The sequence below is a fragment of the Heterocephalus glaber genome, unplaced genomic scaffold, assembly GCF_053883595.1.
Source record: "Heterocephalus glaber isolate CG9 unplaced genomic scaffold, H.glaber_assembly_v1.0 deba00001744, whole genome shotgun sequence".
Classification (NCBI taxonomy): domain Eukaryota; kingdom Metazoa; phylum Chordata; class Mammalia; order Rodentia; family Bathyergidae; genus Heterocephalus; species Heterocephalus glaber.
In genome coordinates this window covers 4,295,951-4,319,938 of record NW_028258450.1, presented here as the reverse complement: position 1 = coordinate 4,319,938, position 23,988 = coordinate 4,295,951, and the positions used below count along the sequence as shown (strand labels likewise).

At 38.9% G+C, this 23,988-nt stretch overlaps 2 protein-coding genes across 8 annotated transcripts in view; both read left to right on the top strand.

The window, feature by feature from the left end:
- LOC101704327 (sulfotransferase 2A1) overlaps positions 1–12,425 on the top strand; it is a 65,841-nt gene extending 53,416 nt beyond the window's left edge. For all 5 annotated transcript variants that reach the window (XM_013066168.3, XM_087200804.1, XM_087200805.1 and 2 more), the window contains 3 exons: positions 523–617; positions 2,327–2,504; positions 11,830–12,425. In XM_013066168.3, the coding sequence (XP_012921622.2) occupies positions 523–617; positions 2,327–2,504; positions 11,830–11,942 (386 nt within the window). In that variant the 3' untranslated portion in view covers positions 11,943–12,425. The remainder of the gene's footprint in view (positions 1–522; positions 618–2,326; positions 2,505–11,829) is intronic.
- Positions 12,426–18,116: 5,691 nt separating this feature from the next.
- LOC101704668 (3-alpha-hydroxysteroid sulfotransferase) overlaps positions 18,117–23,988 on the top strand; it is a 40,854-nt gene continuing 34,982 nt past the window's right edge. For all 3 annotated transcript variants that reach the window (XR_015447174.1, XM_004867036.2, XM_004867035.2), the window contains exon 1: positions 18,117–18,307. The gene's annotated coding sequence lies outside the window, so the exon portion shown is untranslated. The remainder of the gene's footprint in view (positions 18,308–23,988) is intronic.

The window sequence follows — 23,988 nt, the reverse complement described above, 5'->3', positions numbered from 1 at the left end:
TTTGCACTGTGAGGTGGGCATGGACCCTTGGGGCCAGGTACAGTGAGGGATGTTTTGTATGTGGTTTACATGCTCCCAATGATTGAAGTTATGAAGGCTTGGTGTACATGGTGAAAATATTAGGAGGTCATGGAACCTTTGTGACATGGAACTTGATCCAGGGACTGTCCCTCAGAAGGGGTTAAAGTATTTTACCAGAGAAGGTGGCAATGTTCTCTCTGGCTTAGTGCATTAAGATGTAAATGCTCCTCCCCAACCCACCATTGTATTTGCCATGTGATCTCTTATCACACACACAAAAGTAGATATGACAAGTTTTGTTTAAGTTAATTAGCTTGTCTTACCCATTTCACCATATATTTAAGTCATATTATACACTGAAAAAATAAACAACTGTTATTGGACAATTGTTATTGATCAGCTTAATAAAGCTGAAAAGGGGCTGGGGAAGAGTGAAGATTATAAATCCAAGACATACTTTCATAGAGTTTTTTATGATCCCTCCCGCCTCTCTCTATGCAGTGCCTTGGGGATCATGGTTTGAGCATGTTCGTGGCTGGATGTCCATGAGAGAGAGAGAAAACTTCTTTGTATTGAGTTATGAAGAGCTCCAAAAGGTAAAAGCTGTGCTTCCAGTCAGCACATGCCATCTCAGTGCCATCTGCCCTCCCTTAGACATCCCAGACACATGAGTGCCATTTTCCCACTTTTGTCAGATTTTAGTCACTCAAGAAGAGTCACTAAGAGTGAGATGAAGCCCCTGGCGTTAACTGACCTTAATTTTTTGTCGTTTTTATCATTTCATTTTATACCATTGAAAGGGATGTTTGTTTTTTCACTGCACCAAGGAAGAGTGTGAAGATTTTCACCCACACTGGTGTTTATAAACTTTCTGGTGGGCAGGACATGTACTGCTGCTGGTAGAGATGAGAGGGCACTTGCTGGAGGTGGTTTCCCCAAGGCATCACTTTGACTGATAGAAGAGAGGTGAAGGCACAGAACCAGTCTGCATGAAAACTCAGAGAGCCCAAGTGCTACCGAGGTAGGAAAGGCTGCCTCATGCTGCTCAGAACTGATATGGTCTGCAAGTGCAGCTGGATATAAGAAATGATTTCTCATGTTTCCCGTCACATAGGATGTCTGATTGTTAACAAACAATTTTGTGTTAAAAGGAAGTATTAGTTAGGGTTGTAATTATTTCCAACACAAAAACAGTACATTATACATGTCTGAATTGATAGATTTATTTCACTGATCTCATGATTAAAACATTGCATATGTATTATAATGGCACCGTGATAACTCTATAAATACCTATATTTATAGTGTACCAATTCACAATATGACTGTTGATTAAAATGTAAATGTAAGCAGAAACTTAGAAAATGTTAAGTAACATAACAAATGGGTAAGTTTGGCCACACTATTGGAAAAGGAACTTCACATCTTTGTAATAACTTAGAGAAGTTAAAATTTCCATGTGCACAGAATTTGGTCCTACCTAAGAAAACATATTTTCTTATAATTTTGCTCTGGTTAAATTTGTAAAACACTCTATGTTTGCAGTATGAAATCCATTTCTATATAGAATGCATGGATGCCAACCTTAGTTCAGGTGAATGCTCCAACACCTTCTGGTTTTTCCACTTTGGAAGGACACAATAAGTTTATTTTTACTTACTGTCATGATTATGTGTTTCCTTGTTAAGTAGTAAGTGGGAGCCAAGGGATAAATATAAGAATGAAAGCATATGGCCAGACCTGTAATCCCAGTGTTCTGGGATGTTGATGCAGAGAAAAGACAAGTTGGAGCAGAGTCTGGACAACTTAATTGTAGTTATTAAACAAAGTCCGGACAAGAGTGTGTCAGTATGAAACATATGAAAATTATGAAGATATATCTCAGAGAAAAGGAATTGCTTTCAACTCCCAGTACTTGAGAAAAGAATGAAAGCTTAGTAGCCTTAAGAGAAAGGTCTAAAATTTAATCCAGGTCTTTCTGGATCTCTTCTTCCTTATTTTTTTTATTCAGAGCATTTCTAACACTTGAAAATTCCAGGTTCTTTCAGTAAGTAATCCAGTGCTCAACAATACTGGGAAATTCTTCATCAAATGCACATCATGTGGCTTCATAATCTCTCTTCTTTGTCTTTTTCTCTGTATTCCTCACCCTGCATCTGGCTCAATCTGTCCTTTCCTTTCTGTCCTACATAATTCCCCTCATCATGCTCCTTCTCCTCCATCTTGTAAAGCACACTCCTTCTTCCCTTTTGGTCCCTGTTGTCCTGCTCTTTCATATCAGTATGGTGGTTCTTTCCTTCCTTAGGACATAAGAGGCACTACACAGAAAATCTGTCAATTCCTGGGGAAGAGTTTAGAACCAGAAGCTCTGGATTTAGTTGCCAAGTATAGCTCCTTCCAAAGCATGAAAGAAAACAAGATGTCCAATTTTTCCATGTTGCATCATGTTATTCTGGATCCAGACTTCTTATTGACAAGAAAAGGTAAGAGGAAATGTTCTGGTTTCAGACTATATCAGAGTACACGGATAACATTCTTGAGCTTAAAAAAGAATGCTAAAAATTAAGGAGTTGAATGTATCAACTTTAATAACTGCAACAATAGGGTTCCCATCTCTGAAGCAAAATATTTGAGTAAAGAACTTATCAGGAGGAATTTTTTTTGGCCTGTGCTATCAGAGATTTCTTTCTGTGATGAGTTTGCCCTATTTCTCTTAGGCCTCTGCTGAGGAAAACCATCATGGCAGAAGGGAGTTGTCATATCTTCAGAGGTACATTTTATCTGGAGTTCATAATCTTCCATCCATAAAAGTATTAGAGTCAAAAGTTTAAAAGGAGAAACAAGATCACTTTAATGGAAAGAAAAGAGAAATAATGAGATAGATAGCTACCTTGTCAGAGTAAGATAGGATTTTTGTTCTTAGCCTCTTTTATTACATGTCAAGAAAAGGACTCTTTCTCTTGAGAGTTGTTATAACTTCATTGGCTGTGTTAGTCTCTGCGACCTCTGATTCAGCCACTGTCCTGTTCTCTGCCTACGTGCACATTCTTGGATAAGCTTTCTTTGGTCTCTTTGTTTTGTCATGGGGACCAGAATGAGATTTACAGCAAAGTCCCACATTCAAGGCCAAGTTAGCAAAAAGGATTCATGTGAATGTTAGTGTATTAGTATGATGAGAGAAGAGTAAAATGTATATTTATATATGAGTGTGTCATTGTCCAAGTGTAAGTATATATGTTACATACTAAGTGAACTAGTAACATAGCACCCCCTCACCACTTTGCCTCCCTTGTCTCTCTGGAGGTGAAGGAGGAGAGAATTCAGTCCCTGGCACTAAAATGAGCCAGGATGCTCCTTAATTCTCCCTGTTTGTTTTTCTTAGCCAATCTCCCTAGCAGGGGTTTAACTTTTCAATTGCCAGAAACTTCACTAAGGCCTTAACTTTTCCTGCTATCCCACTAACTTTTCCTACAGCAGGATAGTGAAAGCCAAACACCTGGTGGTAGCCTGAAAGCAGAGAGAGGCAGATGTAGAAATGAAAGGAGTCGAGACAAGATACACTTGCAAGGTTCACACCCATATTCTGATCTTCTCATTTAGGGTCCACCTCCTGTCTTTCCTTCACTTCCTCATAATTCTCTCAAATTATGTATCCATCTGTGGATAAATGCTTGACAGTGTTAGTGGCCTAATGATTCTATCACCTTCGAAAGCCCAACTTCAGAACCCCACTGCACTGAAGACCAAGCCACAAACACCTGAGCCTTGATGGACATATATCCAAACTGTATCAATTACAGCTAAGGGAAAGACTGTCTCCTGTGCCCTTATTGGAGGAGCTTTTCACTGTACTGATGGGGGCTCTAGGAACCTGGACTAAGTTGATTTTTAGCCTGAAGGGAGATTTGAATTATGAATGGACATTTGGGGGTACCCCTTGATGATTTACCAATGAGAACTACTCTGATCAAAAAGATTCAAAAAGAAATAACCTACATGAAGTAGCTGAAAGGAGAGACTTTTTTATGAGACAGTGTAAGGAGCTAATAATTAAAGATTTAACATGCCTCTGTCCTTGGCATCAAGAATAATGAAAATCCTGCTTGGAATTTCTTTAAAAATCAAATCTTTCCAAGAATCTTCTAATTTGAATATTTATTTGTTGCTGACCCCTGAAATAAACATATTAAATGGCTTAAAAGAATTTGAGCAGGTCAATATTGATGCTATCTATGGTCCAGGAGAACAGAGCACTAAGACTTAGAAGTTCATTCCTAGACTGAAGCTAGAATAGAAATCGTCCAGCTGAGTTTTGGATTGCTTAGACTCATGGCCTATTTCTTCTCTCTGATTTGTATCCTCTAGAATTGTAATGTCTATGTAGTACTTACATCACCATTTTATTTTCAAGGAAATATCTTGTCTGGTTTCACAAACATTCACAGTGAGAGAGAAATTTTGCTTCATGATGAATCATATGCCTAGTCACACCCATGTCTGATTTAAGCAAAATTCAGATTAAATTTGTAAGTCAGTGTTAATTTCTACATGTGTTAACACTCTGGAGTTTTGAGGAGGAGAAAAATGGGAGAAGGACATGATTTATAAAAAGGGTATGGAGTGAAGTTTCGTGAGTTCAGTGGTGTTTTCCAATAATTCACCTTCTGAGGTCCATATTTCTGAAAAAAAAAGGTTTATGTGGTGACCTGTAATCTAATATGACTTATGTCCTTAGAAGCAATTTGAACACAAACTTGTGTTCACAGCGAGAATACTACTTGAAATTGGCCACCTTTGAACCAGGATAAAAGACTCCCTGCAGAGAACAATGTAGCTTACACCCTAAAGCAGAGCATGTCCTCAAGACTGAGAAAACACTTTTCTCTAAGAACACCTAACATGAGAAATTATCCATTCTTATATTATTCTTCTCCTATTAAGGCATCAGATTTTGGTAGAGGTTATTGAATGTTATATTTACCTAATGAGACTGAGAAGTCATGTCTAAAGAAACAAGAGTGTTGTTTAAAGTCAAAAGACAAATAAAGGCTTTGAGAGAGACAAAAGAAAGAAGATGCAACAGAATTGGTGGCATAATTCCATAAGAAGATACATAATCTTATCTTGCTGAGAAGGATCCTCCAGAAGACAGTCATGCTGGACCCTCCTTTTCCTCCAGCTACTCAAGTGATATATTTTGTGGCATAGAATGTCTAGAGAAATTGCCATAATAATAATGGTAATTATTAATTATGGAGTTATTAATTTTGCTAAACTGGTGATCTGACCTCATAAGTAGTTTCTAATTGAATAATCACAGCAATTACATGAAATGTCACTTTTTTTCTTACATTTCTTGAGAGTTACTTCAGGATGTATTATTTTGCTCTGAAAATTACAAAAATGAATGTAGGTAATCATCATTAAATAATATGTCCTCGCATGCTCCCAATTCAACATAAAACCATCATACTTTAAGACTTGAGTATGCTTGGAAAGGAAAGCCTAGAAGTGAATGAATGTAGTTAAATATTTTAAATGGAAACAAAGTCTTTGTAAATAGGGAAGGGTGGAGGGGGTGAAGGGTGCACAGGGAATGGGGAAAAAAATAAGAACCAAGATACGTCATGTACAGGTACAAGCACCCAATGATACATGTAAATGTATTGTATACGTGAAATGTACCAATAAAAGAATTTAAGTAAAAAATAATATGAAAAATAAAAAGGAAAGAAAGAAAAAGTTGTAGTATTATATGTTGCTTTACCCATACTGGTCCTGTGACCTCTATTCTGGAATTTCAATGCAGTTCCAAGATTAATTTTAGAATTTAATGTATCAATTATAAAAACAATATTAATGAATATATAATTCATAAAGTACTGAAAAGCTCTTTTAAAAGTTACCTGACCTTAGGCAAGAGTTATTCTACTGACCCACTTCTAACATATTTGGTGTTCCTTTTCTGCTCTGGATATAGGAATAATATGTCTAATTGTTCTCCATGGAGTCCCTGTACTAACAGTTCTTGGGACAACAATGATACCAAAATCATCCAGAGAAGATGAACATATTTTAAAAATAAAAGTAAAAATTTGTTCTCATCAGCTGTACATCACTGTGACAAAATCCACGAGATAAAAATAACATTATGTAGTGCAAACATGTAGAAAACAAAAGAAAGGAATGGAGAGGTGGATAGAGGGGAACAGAGCAAAGGGAAAGGAGAAAAACAAGGAATTAGGATGTCTTATGTACATGCACCAATATCCTACAAGGAATATGAACATTATATACTACACACATGTACTAGTAAACTAAAATAAAAAATTTAAAATCCTTAAATAGAAACAAGTTGTCTTTTGATCTGAGGGCTTGATCAACTCAGTGTTCCTGGCAAGAGAGAAAGAGAGAAAGAAAGAGTGAGCAAAAGGAAAGTTGTGAATATCTCCTTTGTGAGTCCAACACTGGGGCCTACATTACTTCTGCAAGGCTGTTTCTTCTAAAATTTCCACCACTTATTGAAAGAACTGATGCAGATAACAAAGCTTCAACAGACATATTTTGGAGCCATTTCCCAAAAAATAGAGTTTTTTGGGTTTTGGAGCAAATTGTGATTATTTCCACCTCTCTCCCACTTTTTTTTTAAATTCTGGAGGATACTACCCAGAACTGAAGAGGCATCCTAGGACTGTGCTTTTTGTTGTTGGTGGTGAACCTAAATGGATTGATTAATTAAATATATTAGTATATTGATTTAGTTAAAGTGACATAGGAAAAAAAAACATGAGTTCATATCACTTGATTAACCCAATTAGAACACCACAATATCCTGAAAAACAAATATCAAAATTGATATTGTTGATAGTAAAATGGTAAACATTGTAAACACCCTGAACTCCAATGGAATTCATTCAAAACTTGCTGCCATTGGAACATTTTGGCTTTAATATTTAGAAGCAACAGAAAGCATAGACAAGAGACAGTTGATCTACCCTCAACCATTATTTGTATAATTGTTTGACAAAACTCTTAAAAATATCTTTATAAGCAAGAAATGTGAGCTTAATTGGTTTCCTTCAAAAGTTCTTACATTGAAGTCCAAGCCTTCAGCACTTCAGAATGTGAATATATCTGAGCATGAAGTGATTACACAGATAGGGTGTTTTTTTTTTTGTACCAGGGATCAAACTCAGGTCCTTGCGCTTGCGCAGCAGGCAGCGAAACCACTGAGCTAAATTCTCAGCCCAGCACATAGATAGTTTTTGAAAATGAGGCCTTTACAGTGAGCCATCATTGAAATTGCCAGGAATCCTAAAAAAGAAGATTAGGACACGGACACAGAGGAAAGACAATGGAAAGACATGGGTGGAAAATGGTCACCAACAAGGAAGGAAAGGGACCTAGAAGAGACCTTTTGTTGGTAACCTTCAGATGGACCAAGACCTTGTGGCAATTTGATCTAAGACTACCAGCATCTGGAATAGTGAGAAAAAAGTTCTAGTATTTGAAACACTAAGTGTGTGTTATGTTATTATCGCCATCCTTAGCAATTAGGATGCAATGGTTATGGGAGATTTTTTTTCCCCATTAAGTTTATTAGTATATTTTTGGTATACAATACAGTTACATTTATCATTGGGTGGTTGTACCTGTTCGTGATGTATCTTGGTTCTTATTTTTTCCCCACTCCCCTGCCCTCCCTTCACCCCTCCATTGTTCCCTATTTAAAAAGACTTTGTTTCCATTTTTTCCTTTTCTCACATTTTTTCTTTTCCCTTCTTTCCTTTCCTCTACCACTCCACTTCCCCTACTCCTTTAGACCTTTATTTCCTATTCCACAATATCAATTATACATTTTGATCCTCATTACACTTTTAGTTTTTCACACCAGAGAAACTATTCAGTATTTACACATGTGTGTCCTATTTATTTCATTTAAGAGTATGGCCTCAATGTGCATCCATTTAGCTATAAATGTCTCAAGTTTCTCGTTCTTTATGGCTGAGTAGTACTCCATTTTTCCATCTCTTTTGGAGATTTTTAAAAGGAAAAATAAGCAGAAATATAATGAGAACAACTGTCTGTCAGATATGTAGGGTTTTGAATTAGATATATTTAGAATTGTAATTGCCTGTGTAAAAATATGGAGTTCCTCATCTTGAATAGATTTTTGTAGTGCTGGTGTGATTGAGATCTAAAATGTCCCTCAGGACTCTCATACATTTAGAGTCAGGAGTTTTAGAAGATGATTGGATTGTGAGTTCTCCACACATCAGCAGATGCACACACTGAAAAATTCAGCCAACTGAGTTCCCTGTTGAGAGGTGGAGTCTGGTTAGAGCTCAGTCCCTAGTGGCATAATGGGGAAAGCTATATGATCCTCAGCTCCACCCTTCACTCTCTGCTCCCTGGTTACCTTGATGACAACAACCTTCCTCCACAAGACCCTTCTATCATGCCCTGCCTGCATTGGAATCAATGGAATGTGGATTTACCCATAAGCTGAATAAAGTCTCTCTTCCTTTAATTGGTGGTTGTTAGGTATTGTGCTCAGGAGTGAGAAAGTGGCTAAGTCTGGTTTTGGTGTCAGGAGTGAAATCATCGCTATAAATATTACTTTAGATAGCTTAGAAGCCTTTGGAATTGGTTTGTGAGAAGAGTTTGGAAAGGTTTCAAGGTACTGACTAGAGAAGCATGGATATGGAACAGTATTAGCCAAGCTTGATGAGGGACTTTAGTTGGAGCTCAGAAGACTAAAAAGCTCATAGAAATCCAGCCAGTGAAGACCCTGGTCAGAAGATTTCTGTTGAGCAAAAGGACTCCACTGACTGTTGCAGATAAGATACTGTCCATTATCTGGTGGCAGAAAATGTATCTATATTTTGTGCATGTCCTGATACCATTGGGAGGCTAGATTAAGGATTAAAGATAACTTAATCTTTCTGAAAATATTTAAGGCAAGGCTACCATGGGCTGAAAGTGTAAGCCAGAATAAAGCTCTCCTCTTTTAGGTTGTGGGTGTCAGGGATTCTGTTCCAGTCCCACAAAACTGACGAAGAGACATGAAAAGCCACACTAATTTTATTGTGACTGTGATGGCTCAAAATGTCTATGCAGTTTCCAAGTAAGCAAGTGAGTTGTGAGTGATAAATGATCATGAAAAATCAATAAGAAAGTTGCCGCAATAATAAACACAATGGTGAAATTAACAATATTAGTGTATTTTATAGAGTATCAATTACAGACTCTAGAATTATATTACTTGTTAGTATATATGTTAGAAGTATCACATTCATTTTCATATAAAATGTTATTAAACTGTATAATTTTATATCCTAATACAATTATTTAACATATAGATGTAACATGCCAAAAATAACTTATGTGATATATGAAATTTAAATGCAACAGTGTAAGACTAAAACTGTAGGGTCTGTATCTTTGGCTTCAAATCCCTATGAGTGATTTACCACTTGGATAACTTCTTGGGAAATTTTCTTGATTCTAAGGAAAAATGGGGATAATGTTAGTAGTGTGCTTATTGTTTTGTTAATTCCTTAAAGTAACTATTGAGTATATTATATATATAATATGTATATATATATATGTATTTCACTCTGAATCTCCTAGTCACCATCAGCAATTTATAAAGGAAATTTTTTACTTTGAAAAATATTACAAATGCATTGTTATACATATACAAAAGGAAAATACATAGAGCATTTCACACAGAAAGATTGCTGAGCGGAGAACAATAGCAAGCATGTGACTATCCCAACTTGAACTGAGTGGTGAGAATGACCTTCACTGATCACCAAAGCTGAGAAACTCAGAAGGTGATTGTGTTTGGAGACAATGTCTTTATTAAAATATGACAGTTAAAAGGAGGCCACTAGGGCAAGCCATAATTTTTAAAAAGTTCAGGTGTCCTAAAAAGAGGGTAGCATCAGAGGGACACAGAGTAAAGATGATGTGAACACAATGGAAAAAGTGGCAACATAAGGAGAAAGAGTAAGGCCTAGAACTGACCCTTCCCTGGCAACCTTCAGAATTAACCAGCCCTCCTGGCACTTGGGTCTCAGGCACCAGCCTCCAGAACTTTGATAAAAATAAATTCGATTGTTTAACACCCCAACTCACTCTGTGGCACATTGTTAATAGAATGACTAGCCACTAGGTTACAATTCTTTTGAGAGTTTCTTAAAGGCAAGAAAAAAGGAGAAATATAAACATATGCAAGATATATACTATTTTGAATCAGTCATGTTTACAACTTCATGTGTCCACACAGAAATATTGCAATCTCTCGTCTAGAGTGATTTTTTAATAGTGAGAAACCACCATAATTTACTGAGATTCTGGTAGCTCAAAAGTTCTTCCTGGTTTACCAGTCATCAGGGGTGTGTGGGTGATAAATGAGCATGAGAAAAATATAATTATTTCATGTTATTCGTGTACATAGTGATGAACCCAGCAGTGGCAATTAACATTTAGAGGGCATCAATTGCATATCCTGGCATTGTGATATATTATTTATTTTATATATGTTGAGATAAAGTTAATATTTAGACATAATTTAACTTATATATACAACTTTATATTCTATTAGCTTGCTAATATATTGACATAACATGCTATTACAATTATGTGACACATAAAGCAATAATGCAATCATGTAAAAAGGAATATGACTCTAGTGTCAGAATCTTGGATTCAAATCTTATTCATCATTTTCTTACTGAGTAACTGCTTAAGTATGTATTTCTCCTTATGTGTAAAATTGGGAAAATATTGGTATAGTAAAATATTCTATTAGGAAAAGTTCCAATAATTATTTATTCAGTATATACTATGTGTATATTACTCTTTCAAAGGGTAAATTTTCAGCAATTTAAAAGGAAAAAATTGATTTTTTTATATTTTGTGAAGCATAACCTACACACATACAAAAAGGAAATACATAGCATATTTCACACAGAATGATTGCTATGACAAGAAATAGAGCCAGTTTGCATGTATACCGTTTGGGACTGAGTGATGAGAAAGCCTCACTGACAAGGTCACATGGGAGGACAGACTGGAAGGAGATAAATCCAAAAGGCAGGAATATATCTGAGAAAATAGGACTTCAGTGAAGGATCATAGAATGAAAATAGCCTGAAATGCAGAGAGTCTGGTGTGTCTCAGGCTGAGTCCGAAGATCCAGTGTAATGAAGGAGAGAAAGTGAATGTGTAGTCTAAGAGATGAAAACAGGAACAACAAGGAATATGATCCCCTGGGTCTGTGAACAGTGAGTGAACACTTTGGCCAAGTTAAACTGGAAGTTGTGGGAAATTCTCAGCCCAAAGAATCTGGATCTTCTGGATCCAGAGAAAGGAGGATGAAGCCTACAATCCTGAGAACAGTTAAACAAAACTAGAAAAAGCAAAGAGACCATTTGAAATATTTCACAGTAGCCACCATGAGAAGTGCTTTTGCTTTGGGAGGAAGGGTAGCAACAGGCATGGTGAGAAGTAGGTGGATTCCAGATGTAGCAAAGATACACCCAGTAGTGTTGGTGATAAATTTTGTCCACAATGATTTGGAGAGAAGGTCAAGAAGGAAGTCATTTGATGCAGGTAGAAGTGTACATGGGTATTGTTACCAAGTGTAACGGGGCACCTCAATCAGCCACTAGTCATTCTACTCTATTAGCTACAGTGTCCCTGTCAGGAAGAAAGTAGCAAAAGGTACGGGAGGGGATGTGCTGTGTTCTGAACTCCCATCACTGCATGTCATCTAAGTGTCTGCATTCTGTTTTCCAGGCATCTCTGGGGACTGGAAGAATCACTTTACTGTAGCCCAGGCTGAAGCCTTTGATAAAGTATACCAGGAGAAGATGTTGGGTTTCCCGTCAGGGCTGTTTCCATGGGAATAATATCCCAAAGTTTTGGATATTAAATGAATATAGATATTTGTCCTCCTTTACATGTGCATAAATTGGGGCAAGGTTCATGGCATAAACCTATTATTCTTTCCCTGAGATTTAAATGATCAAAATTTAAAATCTTTTTTCACTTGATTGTTTAAAATAACCTGAATACCCCTATTCTGTTAGTGGAGTCACAGCTTTTAATAATTGTTTGTAATATTTCACGTACATAGGTACAGAGATAATATTACTAAAATTGTATCCATGTTTTAAAGCAAGAAACAGAATTCTAGAAGCAATTAATGCTGTTTTTCTTCATATCACATGTATCTTTTGAATATATTATTATACTAACTTTTAATAGTATAGTTTCTAATGTATTTTCAGTATTTTATTCTGTGGTGTTTGAACATAAGCAACAATCTGTGGTATCTATGAAGGTCTTTGAAACTAATAAAAATGGCACATAGCACAATGCTTTCACCTTCTTAGAGTTCTATTCGGTACTTTATATGTGAGCTTCATATGTGCTGACACATGGAGTCAAGTTCAGCATTGGATTGAAATGTATGACACGATTTATTTACTTGCTCTCCTAGGAATGACTTTGAGTTTCTTTCTAAAAATTTGTCTCTATTTGAATCATCATTTTGACAGGAATAAAATAAACATAGAGGAGAACCTTCCTAAGATATACATCCATAAGTGAATTTCACAATTCCCTCATTGGCCTCTTGATGAAGTGTTGTCGGACATTTATTCAGTACTTTCATACCAGCATATATTCCTATCTACAAATGAGACAACAAAAGGACAAATGTTCTATGATTCCATTTAGATAAAAACTTATGCAGCCAAAATCATAGACACAGAAAGTAGAATAATGATTCCAGGAGCTGGCGGAGAAATAAGTAGGGTTTTGCCATTTCATAAGTAGAAAGTAGAAATTTTCAATTTTGCAACATGAATATGTAAGAAATATTGACTAAAACAATGAGGATGAGCATTTTAGGTTCAGGATATCAGCCAGCCTGATGTCTGCCCCCTTACAGGTACCTGAATAAAGAACCTATTTTGCACCTGCATTTGGGGCCACTGTATCCCAGGATGCTGGTGCAAGATAACAATTGATTTAGTGAGCAAATCCCAAAGAACTGCACAGGAGAAAGTGGAGCTAACTAGAGATTACCAGGATGACCTGCAGTGTCTCATGGCTCTTCATGAACCGTGGTATAACTGAATTTGATTTTGATATTTGGCCTGCAAGATGCAAATAATGCATTTTGGAAGTCATCAAGAATTTAGAAAAGTTAAATTAGTAGGGATGAGTGCAAACATTTCGTATAAACCAGTAGTGGTGAACCTACGGCACATGTGCTATAGTGGGATGTTTGTTATCATTGAAAGCTCTACAATAATCCATACCACCATACCAATATCTATTAAAACTCATGCACAACTGCCTTTCTTGCTTATCTACTATTCTTATTCAGTTTATCATTAGTATTTTGAAATATCTGAGGCAACATCTTTACGTTTTTGTGAGCTTTTTTGAGACATGTTTTTCTGTGTAGTTCACGCTGGCCTTGAACTTACTATGTAGCCTGTGCTGGCTTCAAAACCCTGGTGATCCTCATGCCTCAGCTTCCCAAGTGCTGAGATCACAAGCACGTGCCACTACACCCGGCCCTTGATTCAACATCTTGATAAAAAACAAATGATGCTTACATGGGCTTAGACTTCTGGAAGTACAAGGTTCTAAGATCATGGTAGAGATCTGGTGAAGGGATGGAGTAAATATGTATTTCTGTAATGCTCTTTTCCTTTCTCTGTATCATACCACTGAAAATGATTTTAAGAATCAATTATAATTTCCTAATTTAAAAAAATCCCTTCTCAAACAGCATATATCCAAACATCACAGTCCAAGTACTTTTCCACCATATAAATACCATTAATTGTTTTACCCCATTTTGGCAAGAGGCAGACACAGCCCCACTGAGCTAAATCCCTGGCCTCCAGCTAGCTCTTTTGAGAATTCTTTTTAGACCTATTCTGGAGGTATTTTCTAGTTAGATGTTTTTCTCTCCAATTCACGTTTCTTTAGCTTTTTTATGAAGGTTGTTCCATAGTTTTTCATATTTGTAAAAGCTATTTATTTTTTCTTTTCTATGAAATATTAGCTCACTATTTTTGACTATTTTCTGCTTGATTTTAGACAATTTTTTCTTGATATCTAGGGGCTTTTCATCAAGGTATTGTGATATATGCAGCAAAGTATTCATAAAATATATTATCTTTCCATGTCGTTCATATTGTTTAAACCATGTAAAATATTTTTTTCATTGTGTTGCAGTTGAATATTTCAAATTTCCAATTTACAGATTCTGGATTACTTTTTATTTTATATATTCAAGGCTTCTTTGAAGACTTAAAATATTGAACTTTTGCATATTAAACTTCCATTCCCTTTTAAAAATAACAATTTTGGAGTAGTTCTCCAGAAATTTCCCAAAACAAATATACCTATCATGTACTGCAAATATGCACTAATAAACTTTGGGAGTTAAATTTTAGCTTGGATTTGGAGAAACAAACTATTGAAATACAATACAGCATTAATGAAATATTCACTGTTATCAATGAACACTGCTGTGCTGACTTGTCCATAGCCCTCTCAAAGTGTGAGCTGAACTTCCCCCATGTATTCAACAGTCTTAAAGAATCTAGGTACAAAAAAATATGGTCCTTAGACTCAGGCAACAAATGGCTCTACTCTGAACCCTGGCTCTTACACCAGAGTTTTGAGCCACACACCCTTATTCCTTTCCCATGCAAATTACATGTACTTCTTTTCAAGAGCCTTGAAGTCTTAACCCATTCCAGCATCACTTCTGAGTCTCAAATTTGTGCATTACTCAGTTTCAGTGAAACTTTATTGACAGCAGGTATGAGTCAGAGTATGGTACACATGGTGCAGTTTGCAAATGTCTCTTGAGTGTAACATTTAAATATGTTTTAAGACCCGGCACTGTTATGTAGAGGGCCCAGGACTGACCCCTGCCACCGCCCTGGCACCTAGAACCATTGCTTGGAGGGCCGAGAACCACCTTGTGCCCCGGCACCATCACCTGGAGGGCAGCACCCCCAGTCTATTGTGCAGGCAGTTCTGGTATCTGGATCCTCATTGATGAGTCACCCAGGGCCATAAAGGCCATGGTTATGAGCTCCAGAAGATAGAGCAGAAGTGAACAACAGAGATAGGGCCTCTCTGAGGCTCATTCATGAAAATTGAAGCCCACTGGGAAAGTGAAGAAAATCTCTGCAATAAAAGCACAGTGGACCACAGTGGTCCCAAGTTGGTGGGATCAGCACCTCTCATCAGAACTAGACTCTGTGTGGAGGAAGGGCAACTGAAACCTGCAGTAGAACCTTTCAAAATTCAATCCTGAAGGAGGTCAGGGAGCTTAACTTAGGCCTTTCAGCCAGAAATCAGCCTGAATCTCAGTGGACTCTGGCTGGCTTGCTGAGACTAATCTACTCAGATCTGCACACTTCTGCCCACATTGTCTATTGTGACAGCAGAGACATACCCTAAAGGAGGGTTTTTCTTCCTCTTCTTCTTCTTCCTCCTCCTCCTCCTCCTCCTCCTCCTCTTCTTCTTCTTCCTCCTCCTCCTCCTTCTCCTTCTCCTTCTTCTCTCTCTCCCTTGTTCTTCATTTCTCTCCCTTTTTGTTCCTATTCCTGTCCTATTTTGGATTTTTTCTCTCTCTCTTTCCTTCTCCTGATTGTCATTATTTTTATAGGAAGGTGAATAAGGCTTCTAGCTTCCTTATTGCTATTAGTTTGCTCTGTTCTTGTCTTTGTTCCTTCACTCTGTCTCTTCTTATTATTTTCAACAGTTTCCCAAAGTTTGCATGACCTTCCTCTGTCCTCTAGCCTCACTTCTAAACTTTCCCTCTCCTATTTCTCTATCCCTCCCTCCCCAACTCCTTCTACATCCTCATCCTGAAGGCTATAATGAAGGGTTTATTTACTACAAACATATTTTGGGCTGGTCCTCAATTTTGATCTGGTTCATGTGGTTAAAAGTGACAGATTAATATCTACCACAAATTGTCACTTTCTAAGCTGTGGTTGATGCTACTGTTGACACTGATTGTATCACTAGGGCTGAGGTATCATGATTAATCTAATCACTTGTCCTACCTGGTATACTGAAAACAAGACTGCCTAAAAGTCATTAGAGACCCAAAACATAAAAACCAGCTACACCTGGAAGACACCTCTGAGAAGCAATCATTCCTTAAGGCTTCTAAATATAAACAATAAAGATACTCACAATAAGCAATATTGAAATATCAACCCAGGAATTGAACCTGGAATTAGACCCAGGAATTAAAAACAGCACCAACAAAAAATAGATGTGAGAAGACACCTAAACAAGGCACAAACTCAGATTTCCAGCACAGCAAAGGCAAATTCTGGAGACAATGAGGTAGAAAAATCTGATAATCAACCACCTGGTCACCCTGAACTGATAGCATGAGATGTAACAAAACAGATGAACTAGGCTCTAGAAAAATTCAAAACAGAAATAATTTCCCATATAACTACAGAGATGGTGATCAGAATGAAAGACATGATTAGAGACTCTAGAACAGAAACAGATAAAAAAAAAATAGATGAGTTTAGGACAGTGATGTAATCCATGAATGCTCAACATAGGATACAAATGGAAACCGTGAACTCCCAACATAGGAAAGAAATGGAATCCATGAAACAGATTTAAACAGATATCCAGATTAAAAACTCTATTCTAAGTATTTGCAGCAGAATGAGCCACTGTGAAGACAGAATATCAGATATAAAAGACATAATTGCAGTTAGTGACCATGAAAAGAGAGACTTCTTGAACATAGTAAGGGACCATGAGAAATCAATCCAGCAGCTGTTAGATGACACAAAGAAGAATAACATAAGACTGATAGTGATATAGGGGGAAGAGATGTAACTCCCAAACCTACTAGATATCAAAAGTGTGAGTTTGTGTTCTCTAAAATCAAAGAATGAATTCCAGGAACAACAGAGGTTAAGAGTAGGAAAAATTTATTGAGAGAAAAAAAGGTTCTGTCAAAGAGAGACAGAAGGGGGACCAGAAAGTGGGTTGCCCACCCACCACACTTTTCACAGATGTTTTATACAGCAAAGCCATGTGGTGAGGCAGGTACAAAGTGGGACAAAACTATAAGACCCAATGGAAATTTACAAGGTGGGCATGAGGTGGGACAAAACCATGATCAACCAATAAGATTATAAGTACAGTCACCCAGGTAATATTGATTAAATAGGGAGTCAAATGGGGGAGCAAGTCACACAACAAGTGTATAAGGATTTTCAGTAAGGGTGGGTGAGGAATACTTCCCGGAAAGGCTGGGTTAAAACCTTGGCTCCCCCACCCAGGTGATTGATACCTATTTAGAATATCAATCACTACCATTTATCCTATATGGGTGTTGTAGTTTCTCTCCTTTTATGCTGGCCTTCAGTGAATGTGTCTTCATTGTTCTCCATTTTGGCTCCTTGACTGTCCTCCATGTTGGCTTCTCATGGGCTGGCCCTGTCAAACTGCCTATAAGATATCTAATTAATGTACCTATTTACAATAATAGGAGTCCATGAAAAAACAGGAGAAAGTACAAATGATGTAAAAAAGCTGTTCACAAAGTAATGGAATGAAACTTCCCAAGCAAAGGAATATATATATATGACATATATTCTTTTCCTCTGAATATATGAGGCATATATTCAGGCATATTGGACTCCAACTAGCCATGGTCAAAAAAATCTACACCTAGGCATATAATAGTGAAGATCCCAGAAACCCAACAGAAGAACAAAATACTACAAGCAGGTAGAGAAAAGAAACAAATCACATACAAAGGAAAGCCCATCAGAATCACAGCAGACTTTTCAACACAAACTCTCAAATGTGGGGAGCCAAGGGTTAATTACAATACTAAAGGCACATTGCAAGTGAAAGTAAGCCGGGGGCGAGGATTACTAAGGACAGCACAAGGACACAGAGATAGGGAAAAGAAAACACGGGACTGTCTCAAGGCCTGGGGAATCTCCGGATGTGCCTTATGTAAGATGTTTTCTATTCTTGAGTACTATATAAGAGAATAATAAAGGCAATAAAGTTGCTCGGTCTTAACAGGGAGCCCTCTCGCCTACTTTAATCCTCGCTCCCCATTTCAGGTTTTCCAGCTTGCCTCAGCAGGACCGAGGCAGAGTGGCACCTGAACAGAGACCTGAATATCGGGGAGAACGTGAAGGACGCCGCGCGGTGCCCGGGAAAAAGAGTGAAAGTAAGTTTACCGCGGGCGATTAGGGGGAGTTAGCAGAAATGGGACAAGTTAGTAGTAAGAATTTTTTAGAATTTGTAAAAAAGGTTTGTCCTTGGTTCCCTGAAGAAGGAACAATAGATTTAGAAATATGGAATAAGGTGGAAAAGAAACTTCAGGACTGTTATGATGGTCATGGACCCAGTAAAGTCCCTATAGATACTTTTAGTTTATGGGCTTTAATTAGAGATAGTTTAGATCCTCGACATGAGAGAGGGTTAAAGGACCCTCCTCAAATCCTTCCCTGGAGGAGTCTGACAAGGCTGATGCTCCTGAGGCTGTTCCTTCGCCTCCCACAGAAAGTAAAACTAAGCCATCTGCCCTGTTGGCTTGTGCTGATGCAGAGCCTGCACTAAATAAAGGCCTTTTTCTGGATGAGGGTCCCTTAGACCCGGGAGATGCTGATGATTTGGAAGAGGAGGCTGCTAGGTACAATAATGAGGATGTGACCAAAAAGATTACTAGGTTGGAAAAGACATTGAAGTCTCTTTGTCAGCGGTGGTAGACAGGCTTAAAGGTGGAAGAGGAAGGCCAAAAGACTCAGGGCGAGGGAGGCATAGTTCCTAACATAATGTAAGACCAAGAGCCTTACCAAACACTCCGAGGAGCTGACTATAGTGAAACACACCCAGGGATCCCAGCGGTGCCTCCAGAATGTAAGGCCAAGGGCCTTACCAAATGCTCCAAGGAGCTGAAGTGGAGCACACCCGGGGATCCCAGCGGTGCCTCCAGAATGTAAGACCAAGACCTTACCAAATGCTCCAAGGAGCTGACTACAGGGAGGATCACCCGGGAAGGAACACACCAGCCATGTTGGAAAAACAGACCTTTATTAGTCTGGCCAGATGGCACTCCAGAAGCAAAATAGCTCAGAGAGGCAACTGGCTCAGAGTCCGAGGCTGTTTTATAGGGGGTTGAGGGGGGTTCAACATGTGGATTCACAGAAAAAAAAGAACAAAGGTTAGTGGCTCACTGTCACATGCTGATGGTCAGCAGACATCCTGACTAATAATTACGACCACCCTGTTTACAGATTGTCCTATAGATACTGGGCCCCGGGACATTTGGTTTTAGGGCAAACAGATGGCTGAGTAATCTCGCCCTATTACTGATTGTCCATTGTCCCGAGGCAAACACACTCCAACCATCGAATTTACAACAGAACCTAGGGGAGTAATTAACTTTTGAATCACACAGTCCCACATTCCCCACTGATTTTTTGTAATCTAAGTAATCTTACGCATAAATGTAGGCATCCATTGTGTACAACAGCATGATAATAATAAGCAAATACATATGATTATAATGGCAACAAATAGTTGTTTCAACCATTGTAGATTGGGTAACCACGAAGTCAACCATTTGAATAAGTCCCCGCCATCTTATCATGTACTTTTTGAGCCAGATCTTCTAATTGTTTTATCTCTTTTTTAATTTTTGGACCATTATTAGATTGAAGCAACACATATTTTTTACTTTTTTTACAGCCTTGGTGGTGGAAGAGCAACAGGTAATCTATTGCTGCTCTATTGTCTAAGATCGCTTGTCTCTGTTCTTGTAACTCTTGGTTGATTAGCGCCAAGGCCGACGAAGTGGCATTTAACCCTTTTACTATCTTACAAGCTAATTTTTTTACTGCCTTTTCAGCATGTACTCCTATAGACAGCAGGGCAACAAAAGAAGCTATCATGGTTATTACTTCAGCATCTGTTAACAGACCCACATCATCATCACATCCTGGTGCAGTATAAGGTGACCATCGTTTAGTTCTGTTAGGCACAATCAAATCAGTTCTATCTAATACTACAGCTAATTGACTTAAACAGCAGCAAGTTTTGGTTAAATTGGCTGGAATGTAGTTGAAAGTTTTTCCTTCACAGGTATAGAATCATCCCATTGGCAAGGAAATATGGCAGTTGTTATATACAATTTTTTGTTCTACATGGCAGGACATTTCTTTTAACCGTTTGATCTTTAAACATTTAGTTGTACAATTCTCATATACAGCACATTCAGTCTTATTTGACATGATCACTTTAGGCGTATGCAATTTGACAGCATTTTTAGGCTTATGACATGTGACAGGTCCCCAATTATAACTATCTATATAAGTAAGGTTCTTTTTTGGAATATCTTTAAACAGAGTATAAGGCCGTATTGACTCTAAAGGGGTGCATACCGGGATAAGACAACTTCCTGATACATAATGGAAATTTACATCAACACTTAAACAGAATTCAGATAGATTAAGTGAGTTTGCCAATTGAATCCATATATTTTTGTGTGATCTAATTCTCCTGAGGGCAATACTGTCAATGTCTTAGAAAATATTATCATGAAGGCGAAGCATATTCAACCCACTCCAATCTTAGCTTTTGGTCACCCGGTTGGCTGATAATCTTCCATTTGTCCTTTTTGATGTCCGCGGGGGGTCCTGGTTTTAGATGGTTGCGATGTATCCAGGCAGAATGTCCAGCCACCTTTACCACCAAGGGAGTTGACAGGACAACAGGAACTGGCCCTTTCCAACGAGGTTCCAGGGTCTTGGAATCAAACCTGTGAATAAAAACCAAATCTCCCGGCTTATAGGGTAAAGGTTGTAAAGGTTTATCATTTGGACTAGTCATTTTCTTTCGTAATGTTTCATGTAGCTCTGACTGAAGCTGATGAACTGCTTTTAAGAATTTAAGGAGCTGAAGGTGGGAAAACTTTTCCTTTAATTTTACATCTATTAATGGAATGATTGGGGGAGATCGCCCATAAATAATCTGGAAAGGGGACAGATTGAGGGGAGGCTTGGGAGTACATCTTATTTGGAGGAGGGCAAAGGGGAGAAGCTCTATCCAACCTAGGTCAGTCTCCAAGCATAATTTAGTCAGAATCTCTTTTAAAGTCCTATTTGTTCTTTCTACCTGTCCTGAACTTTGAGGCCTATAGGCACAGTGTAGGTTCCACTTTATTCCAAGGATATTACTAATTAATTTAGATATCTTAGCCGTGAAGGCCGGACCATTGTCGGACCCCAGAGCTAAGGGTAAACCAAAACGGGGAACTATTTCTGTCAAAAGCTTTTTGATGGTTACTTCAGCTGTCTCTCCTCTTAATGGGGTATGTTTCTACCCATCCTGAAAACGTATCCACAAAAACTAGCAGGTATTTGTACCCATACATGCCAGGCTTCATTTCAGTAAAGTCCAATTCCCAATGTTCTCCTGGAGTTAGTCCTCTGTGTCGGACCCCAGGGGGCCCGGTTACCCGATTAGCATTTACCTTGAGGCAGGTGGGGCATCGTCTCACCATGTCCTGGGCCTTTTGAGCTAATCTCTCGATGACGAAATGAGGTTGCAGGGCAGCCATCATCCTTTTCTCGCCGAGGTTAGTGGACTCGTGTAGTTCTCGCAGCAACGTATCTGCCACAGCGGCTGGAAGCACCACCTTTTCCTCTTTAGTCATCCACCATCCATGCTCTCCTTGAGTCCAACATTTTCTGTTCATTTCTTTTATTTCTTTATCTGTGTATTCCGGTCTTTCTGGGAGCACTGGTGTGGGGAGTAGAACCATTTGTTTCCCCACTGATTTTGGGGCAGCTTGTTTGGCTGCCTGGTCAGCAGCATTATTACCAATTATTTCAGGGCTAAGCCCCCTTTGGTGCCCACGGCAGTGGATGATGGCGACCTCTTGAGGTAACCAGATTGCTTGTAGCAGTGCCAATATCTCAGTCTTATTTTTCAAAGTCAAATGCTATCCAAAGGTCAATTTGTCAGCCTCTCTGGTTAAAGCAGCTGCTGTTGTTATTGTCCTCAAACAAGTAGGCCACCCTCAGGCCACTGGGTTGAGCTTCTTTGAAGAGGTATGCTACAGGCCGCTTCCATGGTCCCAAAAGCTGAGTAATTACTCCCTTAGCCACCCCATTTTTCTCTGTCACATACAAGGCAAAGGGTTTGTTTAAGTCTGGCAGTGCCAGGGCTGGTGCCGATGCAAGTGCAGTCTTAAGCAATTGAAATGCGTGCTGGCGAGCCTCAGTCCATTGGAGGGGTGTATTTCCTCCCGCAGTGGCCTCATGTAGGGGTTTGGCAATCTTAGCAAAGCCAGGAATCTAAATCCTGCAATAGCCAACTGCCCCTAGGAACTCTCGCACCTGTTTCTTTGAGCCTGGCTTTGGAATCTGGAGAATTGCAGATACTCTCGATTCTGTCAGTCTCCTCTTTCCCTTTTCAAGAATATAGCCCAAGTAGGTTACCTTGGTCTGGCAGAGTTGAGCTTTCTTCCAGGACACCCGATATCCCAGTTCCTGGAGGTCTTCCAGGAGGCCCTCAGTGGCTGCAATGCATTCTTTATCATTTGAAGTCGCCACCAGTAGATCATCAACATACTGAAGAATAGTCGCCTGGGGAAACATTTTTCTTACCTCTTACAGATCTTTGCTGAGAGCTTCCCCGAACAGAGTGGGGGAGTTTTTGAATCCCTGCAGCAGCCGGGTCCATGTCAGCTGTCCAGTGGTTCCAGTCTCTAAGTCAGTCCATTCGAAGGCAAAGAGAGGCTGGCTCACAGGAGCTAGAGGCAGGCTGAAAAATGCATCTTTAAGGTCTAATACTGAGTACCACACATGACCAGGAGGGATGAGACTTAACAGAGTATAGGGGTTTGGCACTGTTGGGTGAATGGTCTCCACCCGGCTGTTTATTTCCCGCAAATCCTGTACCGGTCTGAAGTCCGAGGTGCCAGGCTTCCTCACAGGAAGCAGGGGTGTATTCCAGGCTGACTGGCAAGGGACGAGGATGCCGGCTTTCTGGAGTCAGTGGATGTGTTTGGAGATCCCCACCTTGGCCTCATCAATCTTCTTTGTCTACCAAGAGAATTCTATCTCTTTTTTTTTTTTTTTTTTTTAGCCTCCTTCTCTCTCTTTTTTTAACCTTTTATAATCCCTCTTGTAATGGCCCTTCTCTTTGCAATATGTACATTGATCTTTTTCTAACAAGAGCCATACTTTACTTTTATCTTCTCTGTATTCCTTTCGGATAAAACCTCCATCTGTCAAGGCTGCAATGTTTGCCCTTCCTATCTTTTTAGCCATTCTATCCTCAAAAGGATCTCTATTGTTAAACACCTTCATTGTCACACTCATCAACTTTTTCTCTATTTTCTCCCTCAAATCCTTTCATCTGTTGTAGGTTTTTTTTGTTTGTTTTGTTTTTTTTTAATATCTGGGGCCGACTGAGTAACAAAAGCCAAATTAATTGCCTGCCGATTTGCAGGGGCATCTGGGTCAATTGGAGTATATGTACAATATGTTTCCAACAGACACTCCAGAAAGGCAGAAGGGGATTTCTCAGGTCCTTGAAGGACCTTGTTTACCTTGTTCAAGTTGGCAGCTCCCCTCAGGCTGGCTAGGAGATGCTGACGATAGGTTTGGAGAGCTTCTCTCCCGCGCGAGGAATTAGCTCGCCATGGGGGATGGGTGGACGGAAGTTGCGCCTCAAGACGGGCCGCTGTTGCTCATCGAGGGGGCCCTCTGTTCGCGTGTGGGAGGGGGAGGTCTTATAACAAGATCTAAGGGGTCAGGATCTTGTGAGAGCACTGGCTTGGGAGCCCGGGTTTTGGCCTCTTGGGGTTCCCTTGGGGCCATAACCAGAATGCGAGAGTTT